The following is a 26,409-nucleotide window of genomic DNA, read 5'->3' as shown; positions in this document are numbered from 1 at the left end:
ATGTTGCCCATGAAACCGAGGCCCACAGAACAGTCGTCAAACGAACGCCACACCCGCAGGCAGTCCATGAACGACAACGGCGCAGAAACGAACCAAAACGCACCCTGTATCCTCTGACAGTAGAGTCCCATTACGTAATAAACAATCCTAATGTATGTACGAACGTGAGTAATTTAAAGTTCCTAATAATTGTCCACACCTCAACGGACCATTTTCAGAGACGAAGGATAATGAGAGAGACGTGGGCCAATAAGAATATATTTAAAACCGTTAATTTGAGGATAGTTTTCTTCTTTGGGTTGACAAAAGTGAAAGCAACACAGGAGTTGATAGAGAACGAAAGTATCGTCTACGGCGACGTTGTTCAGGGGAATTTCTTGGACACCTACCACAACCTGACTCACAAGGGCGTGCTGGCGTACAGGTGGACTCAGGACTTCTGTCAGCAGGCCGAGATGATTGTCAAAGTAGACGACGACGTGTTCCTCAATGTCTTTATCCTCCTGGAAAGTTTTTACCCGAAGTTCAAATCTAAGAAGCGTTCTATTTTATGCCAATGCCTTATGAAAAATAGAAGCAAGATCCATAGAGGGAAAAACAAATGGTCTGTGGGGAAGCGTGTGTTTCGTGGATATTCCCACTACCCCATCAATTACTGCATGGGCTACCTCGTACTCATATCACGCGATCTCATCAGACCAATGTACCGGGCATCCTCTCTGACGCCGTTCTTCTGGGTCGATGACGTGTATCTGTATGGGTTGCTTCCCGAAAAGTTCGGTGGCGTCAAGCATCAGGACATCAGGAAGAGTTTGATGAAAAGCGCAAAGGTGGGTCTCAAGTGCTATCTTGAATCAAAGAAATGTTCGTACCTGGCGGTGATCGCTTGGACAAAGGAAAAGGGCTACTTCGACCAACTGTGGTACGCAGCATTGTCACAGCTGAGTCCAGCAATGAAAAAGGAGGTGAATCCTTTACTATTACCAGAAGGGTGAAAACATATCCTTGCTAAAAGGACAGACCCTAGTTTCAACTCGTGAAAATTAACACTAAGTTTAGTTAATCTACAAACCTGTAACACATTTGGATAAAGTTACAATTGAGAGAAACATGAGTCTGTGACTTTGAAATGGTGAATACCTCTAAAAATAGACTAAAACTCGACTTCATAACTGTTACTTCTCAGAAATGTGAGAAATGCATTTTGTGATATTAAAAACACCAGGATGACCAAAGACACTTCGAATTTACAGACATTGATAATCTAAACCATAAAATCTAAGTAAAGTATGATATCGGTTATCAAAAGCGACTATAATAGTCAAAAACATGTCTTAGTGTTTAAAAACTAGGGTATGTCCCTTTAAATGGTCACACTTTAGTTTTTAAAAAAAGCCATACGAAAACTATTATGACAAATTAACACATTGTGAGTTGTTTGTCAGACTTGAAAAACCAACATGAACAATTTTTGAAGAAAAAAAAAACCCACGTTGAGTGTGTACAATTTTTACTCACATATATTGACTTAAATGTTTTATAAATTCATAAAATAAAGTTCATATTTGAATCGGTAAGTATTATGTTCGTGGATTTTTCTATTTTTTTTAATGATATTTTAGATCAGTTAATGTTTAATAAAATTAGGCAAACAACTTAGGCGTTTACTTACCGGCATTTGTGGCCAGCTGTCCAATATTTATGTCAATTATTTCCAATAACAACGGTTTTCTGACCAGAATCTTTTTGAAAAACGAACTACGATTCATATCCCAATATTTGGTGATTTTCGTTGTTGGCAAAACGATCAAATTTATTATCAAATTAGGTGTCACAATTAGTTATCGATCCCTGAAAATGATCGCGACGTGCGCCCAGTTGTTGTCAAGCGAAAATACTTGCCGAAAAAAACACTTTTTCAACTAAGGTCTCGCTACACAGATGTCTCTGCCATTGAAAACCCATTTTAATTGCCCAACTTCAAACTAAGATTGCCAATAGAACGGGAACTCGTTGGCACTAACAACATACACCAATGCGAACATACATTTAATAAGCATTATTTTCACTCCAAAATTGAGAACATTTTTGTCTCCGTTTTTTTGCTAGATGACCGCATCTGGCTGTAGTACTGGTCCTAACAGGTGGTTCATTAACCGATTCACTCCGGCTGTCACTTGCGCTATATACCCATGTCCCGAAAGGTCGATGCACAATATTACAAAATAACATGGGCAAAATACAGCCAGAAGGCTTACCATTAAACATACATATTGTTTTAATTCTTCACCATTTCCTAGAAGTGAATATGTGAACCATAACATGTGTCACAATTAGGAACTATAGAGGACCGTGATCAATGAACTCTCACCCGGAAGTCATCTGTGTAGTGAGACCTAAACATTCGAAGGTATTGTCCATTGATAAACCAAAATCTAAAGACACAGGAAGCGGAGTTGTCTTTCATTTCCTGTTAATAAATCGATTCCGGTGAGTGTCGTGTACAAAACGGCGGGAAATGCACTGTACACAGTGTACAGTATGTCGACTGGCGAGACGTTGGGTGAGATATCTCGATTGCAGTAGTCAGACGATTAAGCACCAACACCTCTTCTCGTGAAATGAGCTGGTTCCTACACTTGACTGTATTTTGTTTGACACTGTGCGGGACTTCGAATGATGACAACAGAATGAATCTCTTTATACGCTAGACAACGCAGTCTGATTAAACTAAGCATTACGTTTTATTATGATTTTCATGCCTACATCCAATTGAGGTTCATGGACCGGCCTCGATGGTGTCGTCGTTAAGCGATCAGACATAAAGCTGGTAGGTACAGGGTTCGCAGCCCGGTACCGGCTGCCACCCAGAGCGAGTTTCAACGACTCAATGTATAAGACCACTACACCCTCTTCTCTCTCATTGACCACTAACAACTACCCACTGTCCTGGACAGACAGTCCAGATAGCTGAGGTGTGTGCCCAGGACAGCGTGCTTGAACCTTAATTGGATATAAGCGCGAAAATAAGTTGAAATGAAATGAAATAAATACGGTTCAAGCACGCTGTCCTGGGCACACACCTCAGCTATCTGGACTGTCTGTCCAGGACAGTGGGTTAGCTGTTAGTTGTTGGTGAGAGAAAAAAGGGTGTAGCGGGATGTCTGTCCAGGACAGTTGTGCTGATGGCTGCTAGTGATTGGTGAGAGAGAAGTCGTAGTAATTGAGTTCAGTTGTACCTCCCAGTTGAGCCGTTAAACCCATTCTGAATGGGAGCCGGTGCAAGGGTATGAACCCAGTACGTACCAGCCTCAAGTATGATGGCTTAACCACTACCCTACTAAGGTTGATGACAAAGGAGTGCATTGTTATATTCATTTTATACCCAATCTGGAACACATTGATTATTGTTAATTAATAACATCAGAAACTTCATATAGAATACACGTGGGACGTAGCCAAGTGGTAAATCGCTCCCTCGATGCGCGGTCGGTCTGGGATCGATTCCCGTCGGTGGACCAATTGGGCTATTTCTCGTTCCAGCCAGTGCACCACGACTGGTATATCAAAGGCCGTGGTATGTACTACCCTGTCTGTGGGATGGTGCATATAAAAGATCCCTTGCTGCTAATCGAAAAGAGTAACCCATGAAGTGGCGACAGCGGGTTTCCTCTCTTAAGACCTGTGTGGTCCTTAAAAATATGTCTGACGCCATATAACCGTCAATAAAATGTATTGTGTGCGTCGTTAAATAAAACATTTAATTTTTCTTTTCTTATCACCGTCTACACGTAGATCCTGTCCCTAATAGCAGCGGTCGTCCCGTGGCTTTGTCGGTAAAGTTATAGGGGTATTGAATTTCTCACTTTTATGCTTTAATTAATTCGGAAAGGTGGACCATTATTCAGCGGTGTTTTTGTGTAATTGATAGTATCTAGCTTGTCATTAACATAGCTCTGATCACAGTATGAAGTCGCCAGTTTCAATTTGTTATCGCTCGGGTGCATTATATTCTTTTAAGAATAAAGAAAAAAAACTTGAAAAAGGTTTCTGGTATATTATAATGTTGCAGTGTTCAGTGTGTCATTGATATAAACCAAGGCATACGATCGTTCAAATCATTATCCGCATCCCGTCGCTTAAAGGTACAGTCTCTGGTTACCATATTATAAAATCATGTACAAATATGAAATGCATATAGAATACCATACGAGTTTTCGCTAGATATCATTTTTACGAAACGAGTGAACTTCCCAAGGTATCTGACCGAACGAAAGTGAGGTCAGATACCTTGGGATGTTCACGAGTTTCGTAAAAATGATGTCTAGCGAAAACGAGTGTGGTATTTTATTTATTACCTACCTTCAAACAATTGAATATTTGTCATAAAAAATAGAAATTCCTGCATTTCGAATATGTAAACATTTTGCACTGTGGCGGAATGATATCACAAGACTGTGCACTACGGTATGTCCCAAAGGTCGCTGCTTAACAAAATAGTTTGTTCAATTCCGGGGTTTTTTTAAATCCATATTTCGTCCCCAAACCAGTTCGCTACCTGTCTGGTCGTCCCAGTTTTACATATATACATGTATATTTTTATTACAGAAATTTTTTTAATGAAATATATAGTAAAAGTTATGGAATGTTGACAACGTAATTTTTCATGAATGAAAAAAAAAGTCCCGGTAAACTTACTGTCCAACCAATGAATCCGGTACGGCCCTCGTGGTGCGTACCGTATTTGTACGACACCGCTATACGTTCACCAGGTGGGTGATAAAATCTCAAATGTACTTTCAAAAAACTTTCGCTATCAACGGTTGAGCCGTCAGGTTAGGCCCCCCCCCCCCCCCCCCCCCCCCCCCCCCCCCCCACCCCCCCCCCCCCCCCCCCCCCCCCCCCCCCCCCGTGAAGCCATGGGTCGCCTGCTCCTTCTTGTACTTGTTAACAACGCCGTGACGATCGCCGAGCCTCCATTGTGCTCCACGCGGTACTTAGACAAAGGCCCAAGTACCCGCAGCACAGCTCCTGGGGGATCTCCACATTCGCACAACACAACTTCATCGTACGAGATTTGCTAGTAGAATCCAGTGGTAAAGCGCTCTATCGATGCGCGGTCGGTCAGTACATCACTACTGGTATATAAAAGACCGTGGTGTGTGCTATCCTGTCACGATGGCATTGTACATATAAATATCACTTGCTACTAATGGAAAAATATAGCGGGTTTTCTCTAAGACTATATGTCAAAATTACCAAATGTTTGACATCCAATAGCCCATGATTAATAAATCAATGTGTTCTAGTGGTGTTGTTAAACAAAACTTCATTTTTCATAATAGAAGTATCGTATAGTCGGGTTCGCAGTTATCGCAGGCTCGCAGACTCCGTGGACTTGGTTATTTTCTTAATAAACATTTGGAAGCGCCAACTAGCGTTTGTTAACATATGCAAATGCATGTAGACAGAAGGAAATGTGTTTTTGACAAGTGCGAACAAATCTTTGTGAAATGTTCCGTTCTCTTGTAAGTTAAAGAAACAAATATAAATCATGCGTCATTTTCACAAACTTTGAAACAGTAATTGACCCCCGTCCCATCTTGTAAAAGTGTTTATTATTTCCTTCCAATCCATTTTCCAAAATTGCCACGTGTCCCAGATCTGTCGTCTGCTATTTGAGTTTGTCAGCTGACCAGCCTAAAATGTTTGTGCGCGAGTGCGAATAATTTTTACATGCTCATATACCACTAGAGTTTCGAGCATGTCCGTCCCGGGGCCTGTCTCTGGATAGCCAGGGGCTTGTCAATCTAATTAAAATTAGCTCAACTATTACACGTGGATCTAACACCAGCCAGTTGGAGCTCATGTCCACCAATCAAAACCTTACTTGCAGAATCCTGTCAGTGATTTAAAAATAATTTGAAAACATTCCGAATTATCCTGAGGGTATACGATATGTTTCATGTGAATTACGAATGCCTTATTTAGACCAGTAGAACTAATTTTAATCGGATTGCTAACAACACTGCGTAGTCCCCAATGTCCAGGTAACATTTCGTTTGTAAATAATAATTTAAATATTGACCAATCACACTTCGCCTTTTATAAACAACAAAAGTGAAGGATCCCCAAGTCGAGCCACGAAAACACGTACAGTGTGCACAAACACGTCTTACCGCGTCGAGCTCCAGACTGGGAATCGAAAATGTTTGTAATGACGTCTTACATTTTGTATGGAGGCATATAAAGGCCACATGATATTAACACAAATCTCTAACGTCACACATTGTTGGTTGACTGAATCACTTAGGGAATGAGCGAGAGCATCAAAATATTTGTTACTTTAAACATATTCTGGTTTTTTTAAAATTATAAACTGAACACAAATATAAATAATATGGGGTACTGATAATAATATTTAAATAAATAAATAAATAAATAAATAAATAAATAAATAAATAAATAAATAAATAAATAAATAAATAAATAAATAAATAAATAAATAAATAAATAAATAAATAAATAAATAAATAAATAAATAAATAAATAAATAAATAAATAAATTAAAAATTAAAATAAATAATAAATAAATAAAGCACTGAGAAGAAATATAATTGGAAAATAAATAAATAAAATAAAATTAAATTAAAATAAACAAAGCACTGAGAAGATGATAATTGGAATGAATACAAAAACGTCCCCATTCTAGACCATCCACCTTATTGAAAGCAATTTAATTTTAATTTCCCACGAGGAAAGTGAAGGGTCTGATTTAGAGGAATCGAAATGCTGTGTAATTTGAAAACAGTTTTCTCTACCACCACACATAGGAAATGTAAATCTTGCGAGTGTCAAGTGGGTACAATGTGATAAAGGTGATCACTAGAAATACACTATTTAAGAAATTTGATGAATGTTTTTATTAGCAACCCTCATGTTTGCTGATAATCGCAGATCTATTTTTGGGGTACCCTGCACTGGTTTCAATCTCTTGAGACGTCTGCATAACAACTGTATAGCACAATGGATAACGGTTTTTGCACACATATTCGATGTTATATTACTACCAATCAGATCCGCATCTGTTTTTTACTCCGTAAATCTTTGATATGATACTTTCTTCTTGGGTTCAGTGCAGTCCGTGTTTTTATGACTGTCAGAATCTTATGTGTTCTGATATAATATGACAACCTAATTGAAACTGTTGTTTCTACATTGCAGCCTGATATAATGTACAACTTATAAAGCATCTGTGATTTAAACATATTATGTTTATTGTTTAAAAAACAAACCCACCCAAAACGAATGGATTAGTTACAGGCATCGGTGGCGCAGTGGTTAAGCCATCGGACTACAGGCTGGTAGGTACTGGGTTCGGATCCCAGTCGAGGCATGGGATTTTTAATTCAGATACCAACTCCAAACCATGAGTGTTCCGCAAGGCTCAATGGATAAGTGTAAACCACTTGCACCGACCAGTGATCCATAACTGGTTCAACAAAGGCCATGGTTTGTGCTATCCTGCCTGTGGGAAGCGCAAATAAAAGATCCCTTGCTGCCTATCGTAAAAGAGTAGCCTATATGGCAACAGCGGGTTTCCTCTAAAAAAAGTCTCAGAATGACCATATGTTTGACGTCCAATAGCCGATGATAAGTTTAAAAATCAATGTGCTCTAGTGGCGTCGTTAAATAAAACAAACTTTACTTAGATATAAGTTAAACAACTTATTAGGCCTTCTCCATAATACATACACGTCACGACAGTAATAAACAAAAATTAAAATGATTGAAAGACAGAAAGAAAGAAAGAAAGAAAGAAAGAAGGAATGAAAGAAGGAATGAAAGAAAACAAGCACAATTGTGACAAATAGTAAATAGAGAAGATTACACGACTTTCAGTTTAATCGCTCGCTAGATACCATTTTGTAATGTACGAGTTCATAAAACTGGTATTAAACTGAAAGGAGTGTAGTATTTTATTTATTACCTACCTATAATTATTGCTTAGAACTCATCTAACAAAAGTAAACATTCAGAGCAGCTGGTGTCAGCATATGCCCCGCCCACAATCGAGGTTAACGACCCAGATTTTGATTTCACAAATAGATTATTCGACGGAGCTTTTAAAACTAAAAAGTTCAGCTAGCCGTTTATCGCTAACGTTTACGAGCTATTTTGACTGGTTTCTGAAATGGTCATTTTTTTTTAACACGAAGCGCATAAACCAGTTTCCCGGACGTTTTTCAGCTCGGTCTGGCTGAACTGCTTTCAATAAGTAATGTATCAAATTTTACGTCACATTGTGTTGACCCCATTCTCCCTTAATGTGCTTTTGGCGTTAGCGTTTATATCTTTGGTAAGGAAAGCGATATCTCACAATGTGACGTACGATTTTGTTATTAAATTTCGTTATCTCTCACAGGTATGTAATAAATAAAAACATACTACTATACTCTTGAAGGTACTTAATATGGGCTGATTGTGTAAGCTCAATTATATAAGAAGTGTGAGCATGCATAGTTAGTCTCTAATGTCCAATAAATCATTCCCTTAAATCTCATTTACTGAACGCACCATGTTTTGATAGCCTTTAATGGGCATGGTAACTCTACTACAAAGGGTATATTACACGTGACAAGTGAAATGAACACCATTGCGTCTATAAAGAGTAGTGAAGTAATGCGACACACGTCACGGTGTGAAAATACCCCCAAACAAATCCAAGATGTTGAGATGCTTACAACTCAACTCACCGAATGCAATATTTTAAAACCTCAAGCCAAGTTAGTTTTCATATTTATTAAGTACTATCAAAACCGCTGGCATCTACCTACATTCCTGTTGATATTTCCTTGCTAATCTCCAGTCATTGTGGGGTTCAGTCGTGTGATGCTTTTGCATATTAGAGCTTTTATTTGTGATAAGAAAAGCACATTTAAGCGACAAAAGTTTACAAAAATATATTTTCTTTAAAGGAACATTCCTGAGTTTGCTGCAGTTTTTAAGATGTTATTGACTAACAGAGACTTTTTAACGATTGTAATTACATATCAAATATATGTTTCTGCCTAAAATATTAGTGGCTGTGTATTAAACGTGTTTCTGATCGTTCTAATATTCGTACTAGGTTACATTTAATTTTATTTCCTAAAATAAATTTTTGAAGACAAAATTAAGTTTGGGCTTCTTACGAATATTATGCCGACCAGAAACACATTGAATATACAGAAACTGATATTCTAAACAAGAAAATATATTTAATATATAAGTTTAATCGTAGAAATATTTTATTAGTCGGAAACATCTTACAATGCAGCAAATGTCCCTTTAATAATGTTTTTGTTCTAAATGAGTATAACTTTGGATGCTTTACTATAATTCTGTAATGTAACAAATCATTTACATAGTAATATTGAAAACTAGTGAAATATAACATCGACAAGTGTGGTAATAATGGAAGAAATTACCAACAAACTATTAGGCAAGATTAGCCGATCTGCCAAAATTGTTCTTGTATCTAGTACATAATTTAAATTCCCTTTATTATAGAAAATTCAATGAATATGTAAACATGATTTGATGAATAGACCTAAAACTGTGATAAACAAGCTTATATTTGTGTACAAAAGAAGGAATGAAAAAATGGCTACACAGAACGCAATTTTGTCTTTTCAAAAATGTTTTTTTTTGTTCCACAAAATTACAAAAACATTATTTCAAATTCTATATTTTTCAAAAACATTTTAAATATAAACAAATAATTTATTACTAATATCTTATTCCAGCTTGCCTAAATTTATTATTCCAAATAAGAATTCTTTTTTACTGTCCCCAGAAAAATATGGCCATACCAAGGTTGGGGTGCCTTGGGACCATGACCGTACAATGTCAAAATATCATCACATATGTATATGGAAAGAGTAATAATAATATCTTGATATATAGTATTAACATAATACAATATTGTTGAATATCTAACATAATATGGGAAGTTACATGCTCCGAGTTCGACATGAAAATGACGAAAAGAAGAAGGAAAGAAAGCAAAAGGAGTAAGGATTAAAAGAAAAGGAAAGAGGAATAGAAGAATCTAGCTGAAAGGAATATAATTTGTACTGTATCTGTATTTTCAAGCAAGCTGTGTTTATAAAAAAAATTCACTCATTGATATTTATTCCAGCTTGCCTAAATTTATTATTCCAAATAAGATTAGTTTTATATAAGATGTCCATCACCTTGGATAGATAAACTTGTAAATATAAAATAGGAGTCAAAAGGTCCAGTTTATCAACATTGATTTTTTTGTCAAACTCAGTTAAGAGCAATGCACAGTTTATGAATGCCAAGGTCAAGATCATTATGAACACCTCGTCAGAGTGTGACCTAATTAAGCAATTATTACGGTCTAATAACCGTAAATGACATAAAATGTAAAATATTGATTATATAGTGAACATCTCACATTGAATGTACCTGCAAGAAAATGGAGCGGGGGGGGGGGGGGGGGTTCACATACTATGTAAGGAATTTGTGGAATGTTTGTATTAGCAAACATCATTTTTTCTGGACGTCACAGTTCCATGTTATGGGGGTACCCCACATTGCTTTCATCCATTTGTCTAGACTGCATAACAACTGTATAACAAATAAAAGTGTATTTTTAAAAATGCAATGGGCAGTAGTAGTTGCACTTTTTATTTCCTTACACCAATAGAATTTTAGTTTTTATTCGAATCTCAAACGAAAGAAATTACATATAACAGTCCTTGGGCAACCATTAATTATTGATGGAATTCAGTCCCAGGCTGTCAAGCGATAGACCACTGTGTATACCAGTTACGCATCTTTCAAATGACGTACAACGGAATCCATTAACTCCGTTCTCAACTGTGCTGGCGTGTCGCTAAACAAATATTCCTTGATTTTCCATTTCTATGTAGATAAACTACAAGCACGGCGGAGCAGGGGAGGGGAGGGGGAGGGGGTTGGCTCTCTCGACGATAGACATTTGCGCATGTCAGTTAGACATCTTTCCTTGATTTTCCATTTCGACGTAGAATAACTAGATTATAAAAAATATGTATAACGCTGATACACGTGTCTCATGGCGTTTCTGGTAATAGTAAAGGATTCACCTCCTTTTTCATTTTAGGACTCAGCTGCGACAATGCTGCGTACCACAGTTGTTCGAACAGGTGTTTATTATCTTTCCAAGCAATCACCGCCAAGTACGAACATTTCTTTGTCTTAAAATAGCACTCGAGGCCCTTATTAGTTTTTTTGTCCAGACTGTATCTAATATCTCCGTACTTAACGCCTCCCACCTTGTTCGGTAGCAACCCGTACAAATACACATCGTCTACCCAAAAGAACGGCGTCAGAAAAGAGGCTCGGTACATTGGTCGGATAAGATCACGTGATATGAGCACGATGTAACCCAGGCAATGGTTGACGGGATAGAAGGCGAAGCCAGAAAACAGATGCTTGTCCACTATCCATTTGGTTCTATTCCTGTGAATGGCACTTTTATTTTTCCTGACGAAATGACATAGTATGGAGCGATTGTTAGATTGAAACTTCGGGTAATACGTTTCCAAGAGAATAAAGACATTGAGGAACACGTCGTCGTCTACTTTGACAATCATCTCGGCCTGCTGACAGAAGTCCTGAGTCCACCTGTACGCCAGCACGCCCTTGTGGGTCAGGTTGTGGTAGGTGTCCAGGAAATCCCCCTGAACAACGTCGCCGTAGACGATACTTTCGTTCTCTATCAACTCCTGGGTGGTTTTGTCTTTTGTCAACCCAAAGAAGAAAACTATCCTCAGATTAACAGTTTTAAATATATTCTTATTGGCCCACGTCTCTCTCATTATTCTTCGTCTCTGAAAATGGTCCGTCGAGGTGTGGACGATTATTAGGAACTTTAAATTGCTCACGTTCGTACATACATTACGACTGTTTATCACATAAGGAGAGTCTATTGTTAGAGGATACAGTGTGCGTTTTGCAATTTTTCTGGTGTATTGTCTTTCATGGGCTGTATCCGCACTTGTCGAGGGACGGTTGAAGTCTGCTGTGAGGTCTTTGGAGTCATAACCTGCATCCGGATTGGAAGCTGACCTGCTGACTGTATACGTTACAGAGAGAGTGTGATAAAGAATAGGTGTCACCAGTAATAAAACCACGGCCGAATAGCAGATGCACGTTTTTAATCGAATATTAAAGTATTGCTTCATGTCTACACTGGGTGCCATTTTGCTTTTATTATGATTACTCTACGTTTTGCTTGCAAAGTACCTTTCGCTACTGGAGACTTTATGAGTAATTGACCAAGTATCCTTCCAAAGTTCTCATCGTGTGATCAATTTGCCATCGTGTTTTTTTCTTTTAACAGTTTGGTTGATTTTATAAGGTTATTCCTGCAAAAAAAGAAAGAAAGACAATTGTATTTATAATAATAAAATAAAAATTAAAACAATATTTGCTTTTAATAAAGTGTCAAATACATTACATGATGGTATCGTATGTAGGAAAGTGACTCTTGGTGAAGGAAGGAAGGAAGGAAATGTTTTATTTAACGACGCACTCAACACATTTTATCTACGGTTATATGGCGTCAGACATATGGCTAAGGACCACACAGATATAGAGAGAGGAAACCTGCTGTCGCCACTTCATGGGCTGCTCTTTGCGATTAACAGCAAAAAATCTTTTACATGCACTATCCCACAGACAGGGTAGTACATACCACGACCTTTGTTACACCAGTTGTGGAGCACTGGCCGGAACGAGAAATAGCCCAATGGGTCCACCGAAGGGGATCGATCCCAAACCGACCGTGCATCAAGCGAATGCTTTACCACTGGACTACGTCCTGCCCCTGACTGTTGGTGAATAATCCAAATCTCCAGGGTGGTAATAAATACTTACAGCAGACATGCAATTGTAATTATTTGTGTGTTAAACGTACTCCGCCCTCAAAATAATTTGATTAACGGTAATATTCTTACAGTTCTTTACGTATATGTATATACATCCGTGTGCACACTGAGAAGTACCTTTTGTTACGCAGGCTGTAGTACAGGCCTCTGAAAATTGCAAGAGCGATCGCTCGCGGAAATCTAACTTGCGTAACCTATTTTTTCATTCGCGCAAAATTTGGAGTACCATTTACTTGGATATAACGGGTTATACAAAAATAAATTGGTTACCTGGATTCCGTTTATGCGTAACCGATAAATGGGTTACGCAGATTTTCAGTTCTCATAGGCCTGTGTAGAATTTTTTTTGGCATCTACTTGTACGCGTTATAAAAGTGGCAGTCCTCCTACAGACGGAGTTGGAACCATATATAGCTACATTGTAGTCACGGTAAATTATACACTGTAAACAAAGCACCCGACAGTGAACTATAATGACGCTATCATAACAGGGGCGGGACGTGGCCCAGTGGTACAGCGTTCGCTCAATGCGCGGTCGGTGTAGGATCGACCCCCGTCAGTGGGTCCATTGGGCTATTTCTCGTTCCAGCCAGTGCATCACGATTGGTATATCAAAGGCCGTGGTAAGTACTACCCCGTCTGTGGGATGGTGCATATAAAAGATCCCTTGCTGCTAATCGGAAAGTGTAGCCGATGAAGTGGCGACAGCGGGTTTCCTCTCTCAGTATCTGTGTGGTCCTTAACCATATGTCTGACGCTATATAACCGTAAATAAAATGTGTTGACTGCGTCGTTAAATTAAACCTGTCTTTCTTTCTTTTTCTATCATAACATCTTACAGATGTTACGGCTTCTGTTACACACTTTAAAATTGTATACTGTTTTGACGTGTTACTGGTATATTATCGTCACTCCACCAACTTCTTTCTCACAACCCACTGACATTTATTCTGAACAGAAAACTGTGATAGGTGAATTAAGTTGAAGTTTGCTTTTGTTTAACCACACCACTAGAGCAAATTGATTTATTAATTATCGGCTATTGATAATTTTTCACAGGAAGTCTTGCAGGAAACCTGACTTAGTAATAGTACACGACACACCGCCATCCCATGTTGTTCCTATATGTGAGGCTTGATGGTCCTGTATGCATCTGTATGTAAAATATGGTCCGGACAAGAAAAAAATAACAGACGGACGTATGAACGGATGGACGAACGGACAACGCCATACCATAATAGACGGGCGTATAAAAAGCTGCAGATGTGGTTCAGTCATACTATTGGTGTGGAACACGAAGAGAACATATATTAAACACAAGATTACGACAAGGATGTCGACCTACTACAGATCCTTCGTGTAAATGTGGATATTATACATAGGATCTTATACTGAAAACAGTATTCACTGCTTCTTTCAATGTGAAAAAATATGAGCAACAGAAGCAGGTTCATTGTAACTCGTTACATGTACAACGAATACATTTACAACTGCCTTTTATATGGATGAACGAAATACCGTAAGTGATCTCAATAATAATTTAAAAAAAAGAAAGAATTAATTGTGTCCAAACATTTATTAAACAAAAATATCGTTTTGGTTAAAATAGTCTTAATAGTTTGACTGCACATGTACTTCTTTGTGCTGAATTTTTAACTTGATGATGTTCATCACTTACGTTTTGCCTTTAGGGTGTATACTACCAAATCAATTCCCATAGACGACAATAGTAACATATGCGGCTAAAACTCCTACCTGCAACGTATCAACCGACATAAACGCCACGGATATAAATACTACCACCCCTTACACTTAAAGTGAATAAGAAAAAAATGGGGGTCAAGCTGCTCGTTTCTGAGATAACGGGTAGCGTCTATGACTACCCTAGTTTCGCACAAAATTTGAGTACTTTTTTTTACAGGTACCCCATACATGTTTCAAGCACAAGGCTACTTGACACATTGGTACTAGATGAAATAAAATTGAACATTTATTTTACCCAGATGAAACTATTATTTTTTACAACCAACACACTCACATTTATAACCAATCACAGGACTTGTGGTGTTCACTTCTCTATCAAAAGTTCGGTGCACCTCGAACTTTGACCCAGCCGGAAGTTATTTGGTATAGTACTACCTATACCATAGTTTGACACCCACTTGCCGATGTATTTCTTTTGTGCTGGGGTATCGTTATACATTCATGCATTCATTCATTCATTCATTCATTCATTCATTCATTCATGTACTTCTTTGCTTCTTTTCGTGTATCTATAGTTTTTATCAAAATCCAGCTGAATACAATACTCTTATCCTCAATTTGATTGTTATTGAAATAAACATATAAATTTTATATGAATGAATTAATGTTTAACGACACCCCAGCACGAAAAAATACACCGTCTATTGGGTATCAAACTACGGTAAATGCAAAAATGATATGTTATATGTAAATATATGTATCTATTAAAGGGACATTCCTGAGTTTGCTGCATTGTAAGATGTTTCCGACTAATAAAATATTTCTATGATTAAACTTACATATTAAATATATTTTCTTGTTTAGAATATTAGTGTCTTTATATTCAATGTGTTTCTGGTCATCTTAATATTTGTAAGAAGCCCAAACTGGATTTTGTCTTCAAATAATTTCGTACGTACGAAAAAAACGTTTTTAGGAAATAAAATGAAATTTAACCTAATACAAATATTAGAACGATTAGAAACATGTTTAATATACAGCCACTAATATTTTATTCAGAAAAAACCATATTTGATATGTAATTACAGTCGTCAACAAATCTCTGTTAGCCCATAACATCTTCAAAATTGGAGCAAACTCGGGAATGTCCCTTTAAAATTATATAATAATTGTGTAACAGTCGTCATTATATCGTATTGTCTGTATATAGAAGACACGACTGTCATATCAAAGGCCGTGGTATGTGCTATCCTGTCTGTGGGGTGGTGCATCGTTTTAAAGGTACTTAATCCTCGAAAATCAATGCTCGATGCGTCTGATACAAACCTACTATCTATTGATCAGAATGTTCAAGTCTATACACCCGGTGTGTTTATAATATATAATTATTCAAATACCTGTAGGATCTTAAAAGAGTTTCGTGATATGGAAACTGTGGCCCAAACAACACTTTTGATAATGCCTGATTTCTGAAAGTATCTTTAGAAATAAATCTCACTATAATGTCAAGACAGTTTAAAATTCAGAACACTTCAAATGATCACCAACATAAGCATTTACTCGTCTCCCGATAATATTTTAATTTAAATTAATTTAATTTAATATAAACTGTGAAGAAGTTACTATTTATGTAATCGACTGACTTTTAGCATCAGTAATGTAAGGGGTCCAAGTACCTTTAACACACGATAGTTTGACACTTGTTTTGCCTCAGGTTTGTTAACCTGGATTGTCTGGAAGCCCACGATGACAGTTTGGATATCGCCGCAAGCCAATAGGCGTGCATGTTGCCATCTTCCCAGGCGTTTGCCACAACATACGTGATCTCTGACGTTGAATGTTGGTATTGTTTCAGCGCTACTTCCTTATTTAGAGTACAGTTTTGCTTTATGTCAATGTATTGTAAGGATTTAAAAAACTGTGGCAAGACACCGAATATGTAGACGTCATCGATGGGGATAAACGGAGCCCTGAAGGATGCCTCGTACAGCTTCGGTATGACGTCACTTGTGAAAATCACCGCATATCCAGTGCAGAAATCTGGAAAGTGTTTCTGACCAGGAAACACGTCATTTGACACGAACCATATACTCTTTTGATCTCTAACAATCACACTTGTTCCTTTTTTCTTGAAATGACACGCAACTGTTGTATGTTTAGACGATAACATTGGCAGAATATGTTCAACTACTTTAAAAATATTGACAAATATACTGTCATCGGCTTTGATGACATATTTCGCATGTATACAGTAATCATTGATCCATTTTAAACACGTCAGAGCTTTCATTGACTTATTTTTAAAACTGTCTATAAAATCTCCTTGGACTATATCACCGTATGCCGCTGCCTCTATTCGAATCTTTTTCTGATCACTTGCAGAGTTTGGCTTTCCCAAAAAGAAGACGGTCCTGATGGTCAAATTGTGAAACGTATTTACACTGGCCCAAGTTTCTCGTAGTAATCTCCGTTTTTCACAATTGGTCCAAGCACTGAAGAAATATATTAACAAGTCCACCGATTTTTCTCTACAAACATCTATGCTTGATATGAGCAAGTTACGTAAATATGGATGACGTTTTGTCGACTTATAACCGACAGCTGTTAATCTGTTATCAAATAAGTGTCTGATTTTCTGGTCTGTTTGTATGGTTGAAACTGTAGTGGTACTAAACGTCAAGTTTGATGTTGTGCCATTTATGAAAAGAATTCTCTGTTTGAGATCGAATATTTGAATTCGTGTCTTTGACCGCCAGTTGTGTACGGAAGTTTGATATACAAGAATAATAGAGAATATATAAACACAAGCTACAAGAGAACATAGTATTACTGTTCTACAGGGTAGCAATAGGACTATGCATTTCTTTATCATCCTCACACACATTGCTGGAAGGTGAACGAGGTTTGAAACAACTATGTTGTTCAGTTCATTGGTCATATGATTGCCCTTGTTTAATTAATGGTAGGACACATTACTTCTTCTTTGAAACATTTATATAGATACGCAGATATATGTGTATAGAGGTCTCCTAACAACAGCCGTTAGTGGGACGTCCCAGATTAAAATTAAATTGCTCAATAAATCAATTGATATTTATCCAGAATATCCCTGATTAGAATCATGCCATTAATATATCCGGTAACTCTTGTTTCCACTCGTATGATCCTACAAATCTAATAATTCAAGTACATATCTCTATCAATGGTTTGGTTTGTAGAAAATATGTTATTAATTTTTATGAAAGAATTATAATGTTAAACGGAAATCGGTTAATATAAGACAGAGTAGACCTAAGCATTAGAAGATGCACGAAAAAAGCCTTCCATGTGGACACAGTTGTTTTCATAACTTGGAACCAAGAAGTAAAGATATTTAGGTTTCGTTTTATTATCCACGTACAACGACGTCCTGCAATCCGTTGAGTGTCGAAATTCCCAATGAGATGCCAATGTTATACTATATAAACAGCAAGGACTCTGGCAGTGATATTGAAGGACATCCTCATCATCCAGGCTTTCAAGGCTCCGGACTCCGGACTGAAAAAGAACGTCCATGTCAGTCCAACGTTGATCAGCACAGAGGAAAAATCACTAATATATATTCTTATATATTTATATGTTCGATATTACTGATGCGAGTGATGCATTCTGATATGGTTTTATCATTTAATTTAGGTTTATTAAGAACATTATTAAATAGTTCAGAAACACCTCAGTAGGAAATTGTTCTTCCATATTAAAACATTTGTATGCATTCTGTCTGTGTGTCTCTGTCTCTCTCTGTCTGTCTGTCTCTGTGTCTCTTTCTTTGTATCTGTCTGTCTGTCTGTCTGTCTGTCTGTCTGCCTCTCTCTCTCTCTCTCTCTCTCTCTCTCTCTCTCTCTCTCTCTCTCTCTCTCACACACACACACACACACACACACACATTCTGTGTGTGTGGGTGTGTGTGTGTGTGTATGTCTGTCTGTATGTCTGTCTGTCCGTCTCAACATTCTCAATTCTATTTCACAGTATGTATGTTCAACCTTAAAGTAAATCAGAAAACAAATTGGGGATTAAGCTGATCGTTTTAGACATAACGGTAAGTGTCTGTGACTACCCACTGCGGAGCAGGGAGGGGGTGGTGGGCTGGGAGTATTTAGCCCCCAATAATTCTGAAAAAAATAGTATTATTATCCTTTACCTGCCTTTGCCATGCAGACAATTTCATTTTAGGACATCTAGTTTTTAATATTCCTAGAATTATTGTCAGTGAGGTACCACGGGAGTCAACTCAGTTCTGTTGAAATTTTAAAATAGAAAGCGCTATATAGTAACTTTAATATCCATTGCAAAATGAATGGGTTTTTTTGGTGGGGTTTTTTTTTGGGGGGGGGGGGGGGGGGGGGGGGGTATTATTCGTGATATTTGCGATTGTTATTGTAACGAATTACTTTATTGAATATTACAGTTGTTTATTGTTTAATTATATATTTAATTTGATCAAACAATTTGCTACATGGCTGCGTTATTTCTATTTTCAAATAGATATATAGAATAGATGTTTAACAACACCCCAGCACGAAAAATATATCGGCTATTGGGTATCAAAATCTATATTCAGCCAACACAACTTCTATATCGTGAAATATGCATTTACCTGCATTTGACTGTCATGATGAAAACAGTTGCTTTTGTTATTTAACGCCACCATTAATCATTGGCTATTAGTTAAGTTTGGAGAGGATCCCCGCTAAAGTTTTCCATTAGTAGCAAGGGATCATCCCACAGACAGGATAGCACATACCACGGACTTCAATATACCAGCCGTGGTACTCTGCCTAGATCAAGAAATAGCCCAATGGGCCCACCGACGGGGATTTATTCTACACCGACCGCGCATCAGGCGAGCGCTTTATCGCTGGGCTACGTTCCGGCCGCAAGTTAAAGGGACATTCCTGAGTTTGCTGCACTTTTTAAGATGTTATCGACTAACAAAGACTTTTTAACGATTGTAATTACATATCATAAATATTTTTCTGAATAAAATATTAGTGGTTGTATATTAAACGTGTTTTTGATCGTTCTAATATTTGTACTAGGTTATATTTCATTTTACCTCCTAAAAAAAGATTTTTTGGTACGTACGAAACTATTTGAAGACAAAATCTAGTTTCGGCTTCTTACAAATATTAAGACGACCAGAAACACATTGAATATACAGACACTGATATTCTAAACAAGAAAATATATTTAACATGTAAGTTTAATCGTAGAAATATTTTATTAGTCGGAAACATCTTACAATGCAACAAACTCGGGAATGTCCCTTTAAGAGGAGAGGTTGTTTTAATACCCATGGTCAAAGGTGAGAATTGTTGATTATTTAACCTCGAACGTTTCCTCTCAAAATTTAATGAAATGAATTGTTTACAAAAGTTGTCTTTAGATATTTAGATAATAAAAAATGGAAATTATTTACATTCAGATTGGGACTCTTTTTTTTTATATCAACATTGGGAATAAGAAACGACATAGTCTTTAAAAAATGACGGGGAATGGTGCCGATGAAATTTAATCTAGTACAAATATTAGAACGATCAGAAACACAATATACAGCCACTAATATTGTATGCAGAAAAATATATTTGATATGTAATTACAGTCGTCAAAAAGTCTCTGTTAGTCGATAACATCTTAAAAATTGCAGCAAATTGAGTTTGCCGCAATGTTTTAAGATGTTATCGACTAATAAAATATTTCTACGATTAAACTTACATATTAAATATATTTTCTTGTTTAGAATATTAGTGGCTGTATATTAAACGTGTTTCTGATCGTTCTAATATTTGTACTAGGTTAATTTTCATTATATTTCCTAAAAAATATTTTTTCTTACGTACGAAATTATTTGAAGACAAAATCCAGTTGGGCTTCTTACAAATATTAAGACGACCAGAAACACATTTTATTAGTCGGAAACATTTTACAATGCAGCGAACTCGGGAACTGCCAGTTCAACCAGTTGGCAAACAACGGCACAATGAGCTATAGAATCGTTACGTGCCAGTTCGTTGGCACCTTCTTTTGTGTTTGGTCCTATTCCCATATGCAACATACGATCGAATTTCATTCCTGTAGGCAACTGAGCGGTTAAACTATAACTTATATAAAGGGGGAGTCCCTAATATATAGGCAGATGCATATTGGCAGCTCCCGGTAACTAATGGCGTTTAAACTATTTTTAATAAACGTGGGTTGTTTTTTGCATCTTCTTTGTACTGAATTATTTTATTTCCTATTACCTATTCATAAAGGCGTACCTAGGCTTTAGAAATGTGCACTCAGTAGCCTGAGTCATGTTTTAGAGAACTAAGCAGTCCACAGTAAAACAAGAAGTACACGTAAGCGTTCCCCAGTAAAAAATTTTGTTTACAATAGATATTCTAAAAGATTTCTCCCCAATCCATATTATATTATATGCACAATTTTAAACTCCAGCAAAATCAGTCATTTTGTAAATAGTTTCCTTCTTGATTTCCCAATTACCGTCCATTGTTGGAGAAACACGCTAATTCTTATGTTTGAAAACAAAACAGTTTTGGGTTACGAATATTTTTTTTTTTTACTGGTACCACTGGTCAATAGGCACTCTCCCCCCCCAAACAAATTTAAAAATCCCACCAAAAACAACAACACCACCCCCCCCCCCCCCCCCCCCCCCCCCCCCCCCCCCCCCTAAACCAACAACAAATCCTCCGGCACCCAAAACATTAACAAAGGAACATGATTGTTTTGATTGATTGATTGACTGATTGGTTGATTGATTTCCAGGAGAACGTAAAAAATGTTTTAAAAATGTACAAATATAATATAAATGATAATATTGAAGTTATGAACTATCAAGACTTAGATGAAATGATGATTTAAGCTATAATTAGCAGTTGGGTTTTCCCATTTATTTGTATTATTTTATTTTTATGTTTTGCTATCTAACCATATAGGCCTAGTTTTTTAAAATAATTATTAACGGTTTAGGAACAAGATGTAGCTCAGTCGACAAGGAAGGACATTTTTATTTAACGACACACTCAACATTTTATTTACGATTATAAAGTAAAGTTTGTTTTATTTAACGACACACCCAACATTTTACTTACGATTATAAAGTAAAGTTTGTTTTATTTAACGACACACTCAACATTTTATTTACGGTTAAAAAGTAAAATTTGTTTTATTTAACGACACACTCAACATTTTATTTACGGTTATAAAGTAAAGTTTGTTTTATTTAACGACACACTCAACATTTTATTTACGGTTATAAAGTAAAATTTGTTTTATTTAACGACACACTCAACATTTTATTTACGGTTATAAAGTAAAGTTTGTTTTATTTAACGACGCCACTAGAGCACATTGATTTTTTTATCTTATCATCGGATATTGGACGTCAAACATATGGTCATTCTGACACTGTTTTTAGAGGAAACCCGCTGTCGTCACATAGGCTACTCTTTTACGACAGGCAGCAAGGGATCTTTTATTTGCACTTCCCACAGGCAGGATAGCACAAACCATGGCCTTTGTTGAACCAGTTATGGATCACTGGTCGGTGCAAGTGGTTTACACCTACCCATTGAGCCTTACGGAGCACTCACTCAGGGTTTGGAGTCGGTATCTGGATTAAAAATCCCATGCCTCGACTGGGATCCGAACCCAGTACCTACCAGCCTGTAGACCTATGGCCTAACCACGACGCCACCGAGGCCGGTATTTACGATTATATGGCGTCGGACATATGGTTAAGAACCACACAGATACTGAGAGAGGAAACCCGCTGTCGCCACTTCATGGGCTACTCTTTTCGATTAGAAGCAAGGGATATTTTATATGCACCATCCCACATACAGGATAACACATACCACGGCCTTTGATATACCAGTCGTGGTGCACTGGTTGGAGCGAGAAATAGCCCAATGGGCCTCCGACGGGGATCGATCCTAGACCGACTGGTAACCAATGTTCTTACGTCTGTATTAGATATCCCCCCCCCCCTCCCCCCCCCCAAAAAGGATTGGTGTCTGACCACATACACGGACAGAATATATGGCATTGCTAAACAAATAGCACAGTAGATGTTTGAACATGAGCTTATAACAGAATGTTGACCAGCCCCACCCTATATATATATATATATACTATATATCCATAGAAAAAGCCGTTTAACCCAGCCATTATATTCCTTGTTGGTAGTTCGGATTCAAGAATGCCGACTCGAGCTCATTATCCTTGTACGCTGTATTGTGTCAGCAGTAGTAAATTTTCCCTGGAATGAATAAATACAACGTTCACACGCTCTAAGAAGCTGTGAAAAAAACGTTTTTTTTCTCTCTCTCAATACCCTACACTGTGAAACGAATTTGAATCCGTTATCTAAAGATATTATGATTTGCCGAGCAACCAACACCTGGTTTCATAGGTATTCCTGGGACGTGTTTTCAATACTATTGACCTCGGCGGTGTCGTGGTTATGCCATCGGACGACATAAGGCTGGTAGGTACAGGGTTCGCAGCCCGGTACTGGCTCCCACCCAGAGGGAGTTTTAACGACTCGGTGGGGTAGATGTAAGACCAGTGGAGTAGATGTAAGACCACTACACCCTCTTCTCTCTCACTAACCCACTGTCCTGGACAGACAGCCCAGATAGCTGAAGTGTGTGTGTCCAGGACAGCGTGCTTGAACCTTCATTGGATATAAGCACGACACTAATTTAAAAGAAAGAAAGAATGAAACACTGTTGTTGGAGGTGGTCGAAGTACACGAGAGAAAACGAGTAACTGTATCTCTAAACAATTTTGAATATCCATAATTAAAACAATTAATATTCTTGTACCGCAGACTAGTGCTTTGATCTGGTTAATTAAAATATATATATATATATATCTTACAATGGCAATGGAAGTATCTTTAATATTATTAAACTCTCTATCTCTCTCTCTCTCTCTCTCTCTCTCTCTCTCTCTCTCTCTCTCTCTCTCTCTCTCTCTCTCTCTCTCTCTCTCTCTGTGTGTGTCTTATACACACACGCGCACGCGGATACATACACACACACACACATACACACACGCGCGCGCGCGCACACACACATTAAAATACAACCGAAACTGAGCTAATTTATGCAAAAAGTTAGTTTGTTTTGTTTAACGACACCACTAGAGCACATTGATTTATTAATGTATTTATATATATATATAGCTATATATTATGTTTAAATAGTAAACGTACGCATTAACAAGAACAATAAAGACACACACAGAATGTAAATGCATTAAATTACTCCTTTTCTTGGTGTTTCTGCATTAAATATATACATCCAAATCATATAATTGTTGTTAGGTTTTTCTGCAATAATATCACAAAATAATTACTCCGAGATGGCAGGCAACACTTGCACTCAACACATTAATTTTGGCTATATGGTATTGTAATCGGCATGCAAACATATCACTGTAGTCTGAATTCTTTAAGTTAACTCTTCATTTTCTTGAGCGTTATGTAACTTATTAAATATTAAATTGTCCCTATGCGTGAATCAGGAGTATTACTAAGAAGATCTTATTTACAAAATGTATGTCATTTGAAATGTTCCGACCTGAATGCTAGATATAAAATATTTTGACACGTTTCTAAATAAAACTTCATTTTAATTATATATAAATCTAAATTAACTTTAACAAACAAAGTATGCCACAAAAAGCAACTGAAATTTTAATTTCTAAGTAGATGAAATAACCTGAAACATTGATTTAGCCATTCATTCATCCATCCATTCACTCACTCACTCACTCACTCACTCACTCACTCACTCACACACTCACACACTCACTCACACACACACACACACACACACACACACACACACACACACACACACACACACACCAAATCCATTTGGCCATAATATTATCCGTTATCAGTTGAGTGTTATTGTATTTGACAAAAAAAAATTCTATTGAATTCTGATATCTTGACAAGCGCCGTTATTAATGTCTTTCTGTTAAGACTACGCGCAAAGAAAAACGGCAACTTCATCCATACAGATATATACACATGCATATATATATATATATATATATATAAATCCTGGCCATACTACTAAAATATTATACGACTGTTTGGCATATTTAAAACAGTTTAACTTACCTTTAAAGTTCGGTTTGCCACACTAATAAAAACAACTTTTACAAACTTCATAAACAGTTGGTCTATCCGTCTCTGCGTTGAACGAGTGCGCCTGCGCCTATATCGATTTCCGCTCGCTGTAGTCAGCAGACGTAGCTAAAGAAAAGCGGCAGACGGGCAGTCTTTCAGAGCCACTCGTATCAGGACTGAAAGAAAGAAAGACATGGGTTTTTTTTTTAACGATGCACTCAACACACTTTATTTACCGTTATGTGGCGTCGGACATATGGTTAAGGAACACACAGATATTGAGAGAGGAAACCCGCTGTCGACACTTCATGGGCTACTCTTTTCGATTAGCAGCAAGGAATCTTTTATATCCCACAGTCAGGGTAGTACATACCACGACCTTTGATATACCAGTCGTGGTGCACTGGCTGGAACGAGAAATAGCCCAGTGGGGTGCCAGGAACGTATCTAGCCTACAGTATGAAAAAAGGAGTAGGTGGGTGAATAAGGCATAAGACAATATATATGTATGCATGCATGTATGTATGCATGTATATATGCATGTATGCATGTATGTATGTATTGATGTGTGGATATCTATATGTTGTATCTATGTCGAGCATGACTGTTACATACATAGATATTAACGCACTGGCGCAGGGGATAATTAAATCCTTTCTGGCCTCACAAATTGTCCCATGCCGTTGCTGGGACTCGAACCTATGGCACAGAATCGTCCGCAATTTGCAGACTTGCCACGATACGTTCTGACCTATCCAGACATCCATGTATGTATTTATGTGTGTATGTATGTATGTATGTATGAATGTCTGTCTGTCTGTCTGTCTGTCTGTATGTATGTATGTGTATTTATATAGCTATACAAATAAAAACCAACAAACACACAAAACAGGGCAGAGTAATATAATCTAAGGCAAATAAACGTGCACTTATTCATGTGTTTTGTTTATCACTCGTAATATTGATCCATTCATCCATCCTCCAATCCATTCATTTATTAAATTCATCCATTCATATCTTATTTTCTCTGTGTCTGTTTATCGGTCTCTTTCTGTCGGTCTACTCTCAGAAGAAACAAACCAAAAACAATAATAAAAACAATTACCCACAACAACAACAAACAAACAACGAAAAGAAAACAAGGTAATCACCACCACCAAACCAAACAATAAAAAACACAAAGCAACAGCAAGACCACTCCCCCACAAAGAAACATAAAAACTAACAAGAAAAAGAAAAAAGAACAACCCAACCATTTACCATTCGAAGGGGACGGGATTTAGCTCAGTCGGTTGAGCGCTCGCCCGAGGTGCTTGCGTCCCAGGATCGAACGACCTCGGTGGATCCGTTCAACTGTCTTTTTTTCTCGTTCCAACGAGTGCACCACAACTAGTCGAAGGCCGTCGCACGTGCTTTCCTGCGCATGGGAAAATGCATATACAAGATCCCTTGTTGCATTAGGAAAATATAGCATGTTTCCTTTATTGACTACGAATCAGGATTACCAAATGTTTAACATCCAATAGTCCGTGATTAATTAATCAATGTGCTAGTAGTGGTGTCATT

The 26,409-nt window shown here is 37.4% G+C and overlaps 3 protein-coding genes across 3 annotated transcripts; 1 reads left to right on the top strand and 2 right to left on the bottom strand.

The window, feature by feature from the left end:
- Positions 1 to 230: 230 nt before the first annotated feature.
- LOC121374621 (beta-1,3-galactosyltransferase 1-like) lies at positions 231 to 995 on the top strand. Its single transcript, XM_041501726.1, has one exon. The coding sequence runs from the start codon at positions 231 to 233 to the stop codon at positions 993 to 995; it is 765 nt and encodes a 254-aa protein (XP_041357660.1).
- An 8,719-nt stretch (positions 996 to 9,714) lies between these two features.
- On the bottom strand, positions 9,715 to 12,407 carry LOC121373985 (beta-1,3-galactosyltransferase 1-like). Its single transcript, XM_041500839.1, has one exon. It carries the CDS (start codon positions 12,255 to 12,257, stop codon positions 11,106 to 11,108), a length of 1,152 nt encoding a protein of 383 aa, XP_041356773.1. The 5' UTR covers positions 12,258 to 12,407; the 3' UTR covers positions 9,715 to 11,105.
- Positions 12,300 to 18,467, bottom strand: LOC121373984 (beta-1,3-galactosyltransferase 1-like). The gene is made up of 2 exons (XM_041500837.1): positions 16,325 to 18,467; positions 12,300 to 12,422 (listed from the first exon to the last, which is right to left on the bottom strand). Exon 1 carries the CDS (start codon positions 17,584 to 17,586, stop codon positions 16,327 to 16,329), a length of 1,260 nt encoding a protein of 419 aa, XP_041356771.1. The 5' UTR covers positions 17,587 to 18,467; the 3' UTR covers positions 12,300 to 12,422; positions 16,325 to 16,326.
- Positions 18,468 to 26,409: the final 7,942 nt, after the last annotated feature.

The sequence above is a fragment of the Gigantopelta aegis genome, chromosome 6, assembly GCF_016097555.1.
Source record: "Gigantopelta aegis isolate Gae_Host chromosome 6, Gae_host_genome, whole genome shotgun sequence".
NCBI classification, from domain to species: domain Eukaryota; kingdom Metazoa; phylum Mollusca; class Gastropoda; order Neomphalida; family Peltospiridae; genus Gigantopelta; species Gigantopelta aegis.
The sequence above is the reverse complement of the archived record's forward strand: the minus strand, read 5'-3'. Positions and strand labels throughout refer to the sequence as shown.

What these genes read in the sequence shown, in the direction of transcription:
- LOC121374621 (XM_041501726.1), top strand. Translation starts at nt 231, where the DNA reads ATGAGAGAGACGTGGGCCAATAAGAATATATTTAAAACCGTTAATTTG.
- LOC121373985 (XM_041500839.1), bottom strand. Translation starts at nt 12,257, where the DNA reads ATGGCACCCAGTGTAGACATGAAGCAATACTTTAATATTCGATTAAAA.
- LOC121373984 (XM_041500837.1), bottom strand. Translation starts at nt 17,586, where the DNA reads ATGACCAATGAACTGAACAACATAGTTGTTTCAAACCTCGTTCACCTT.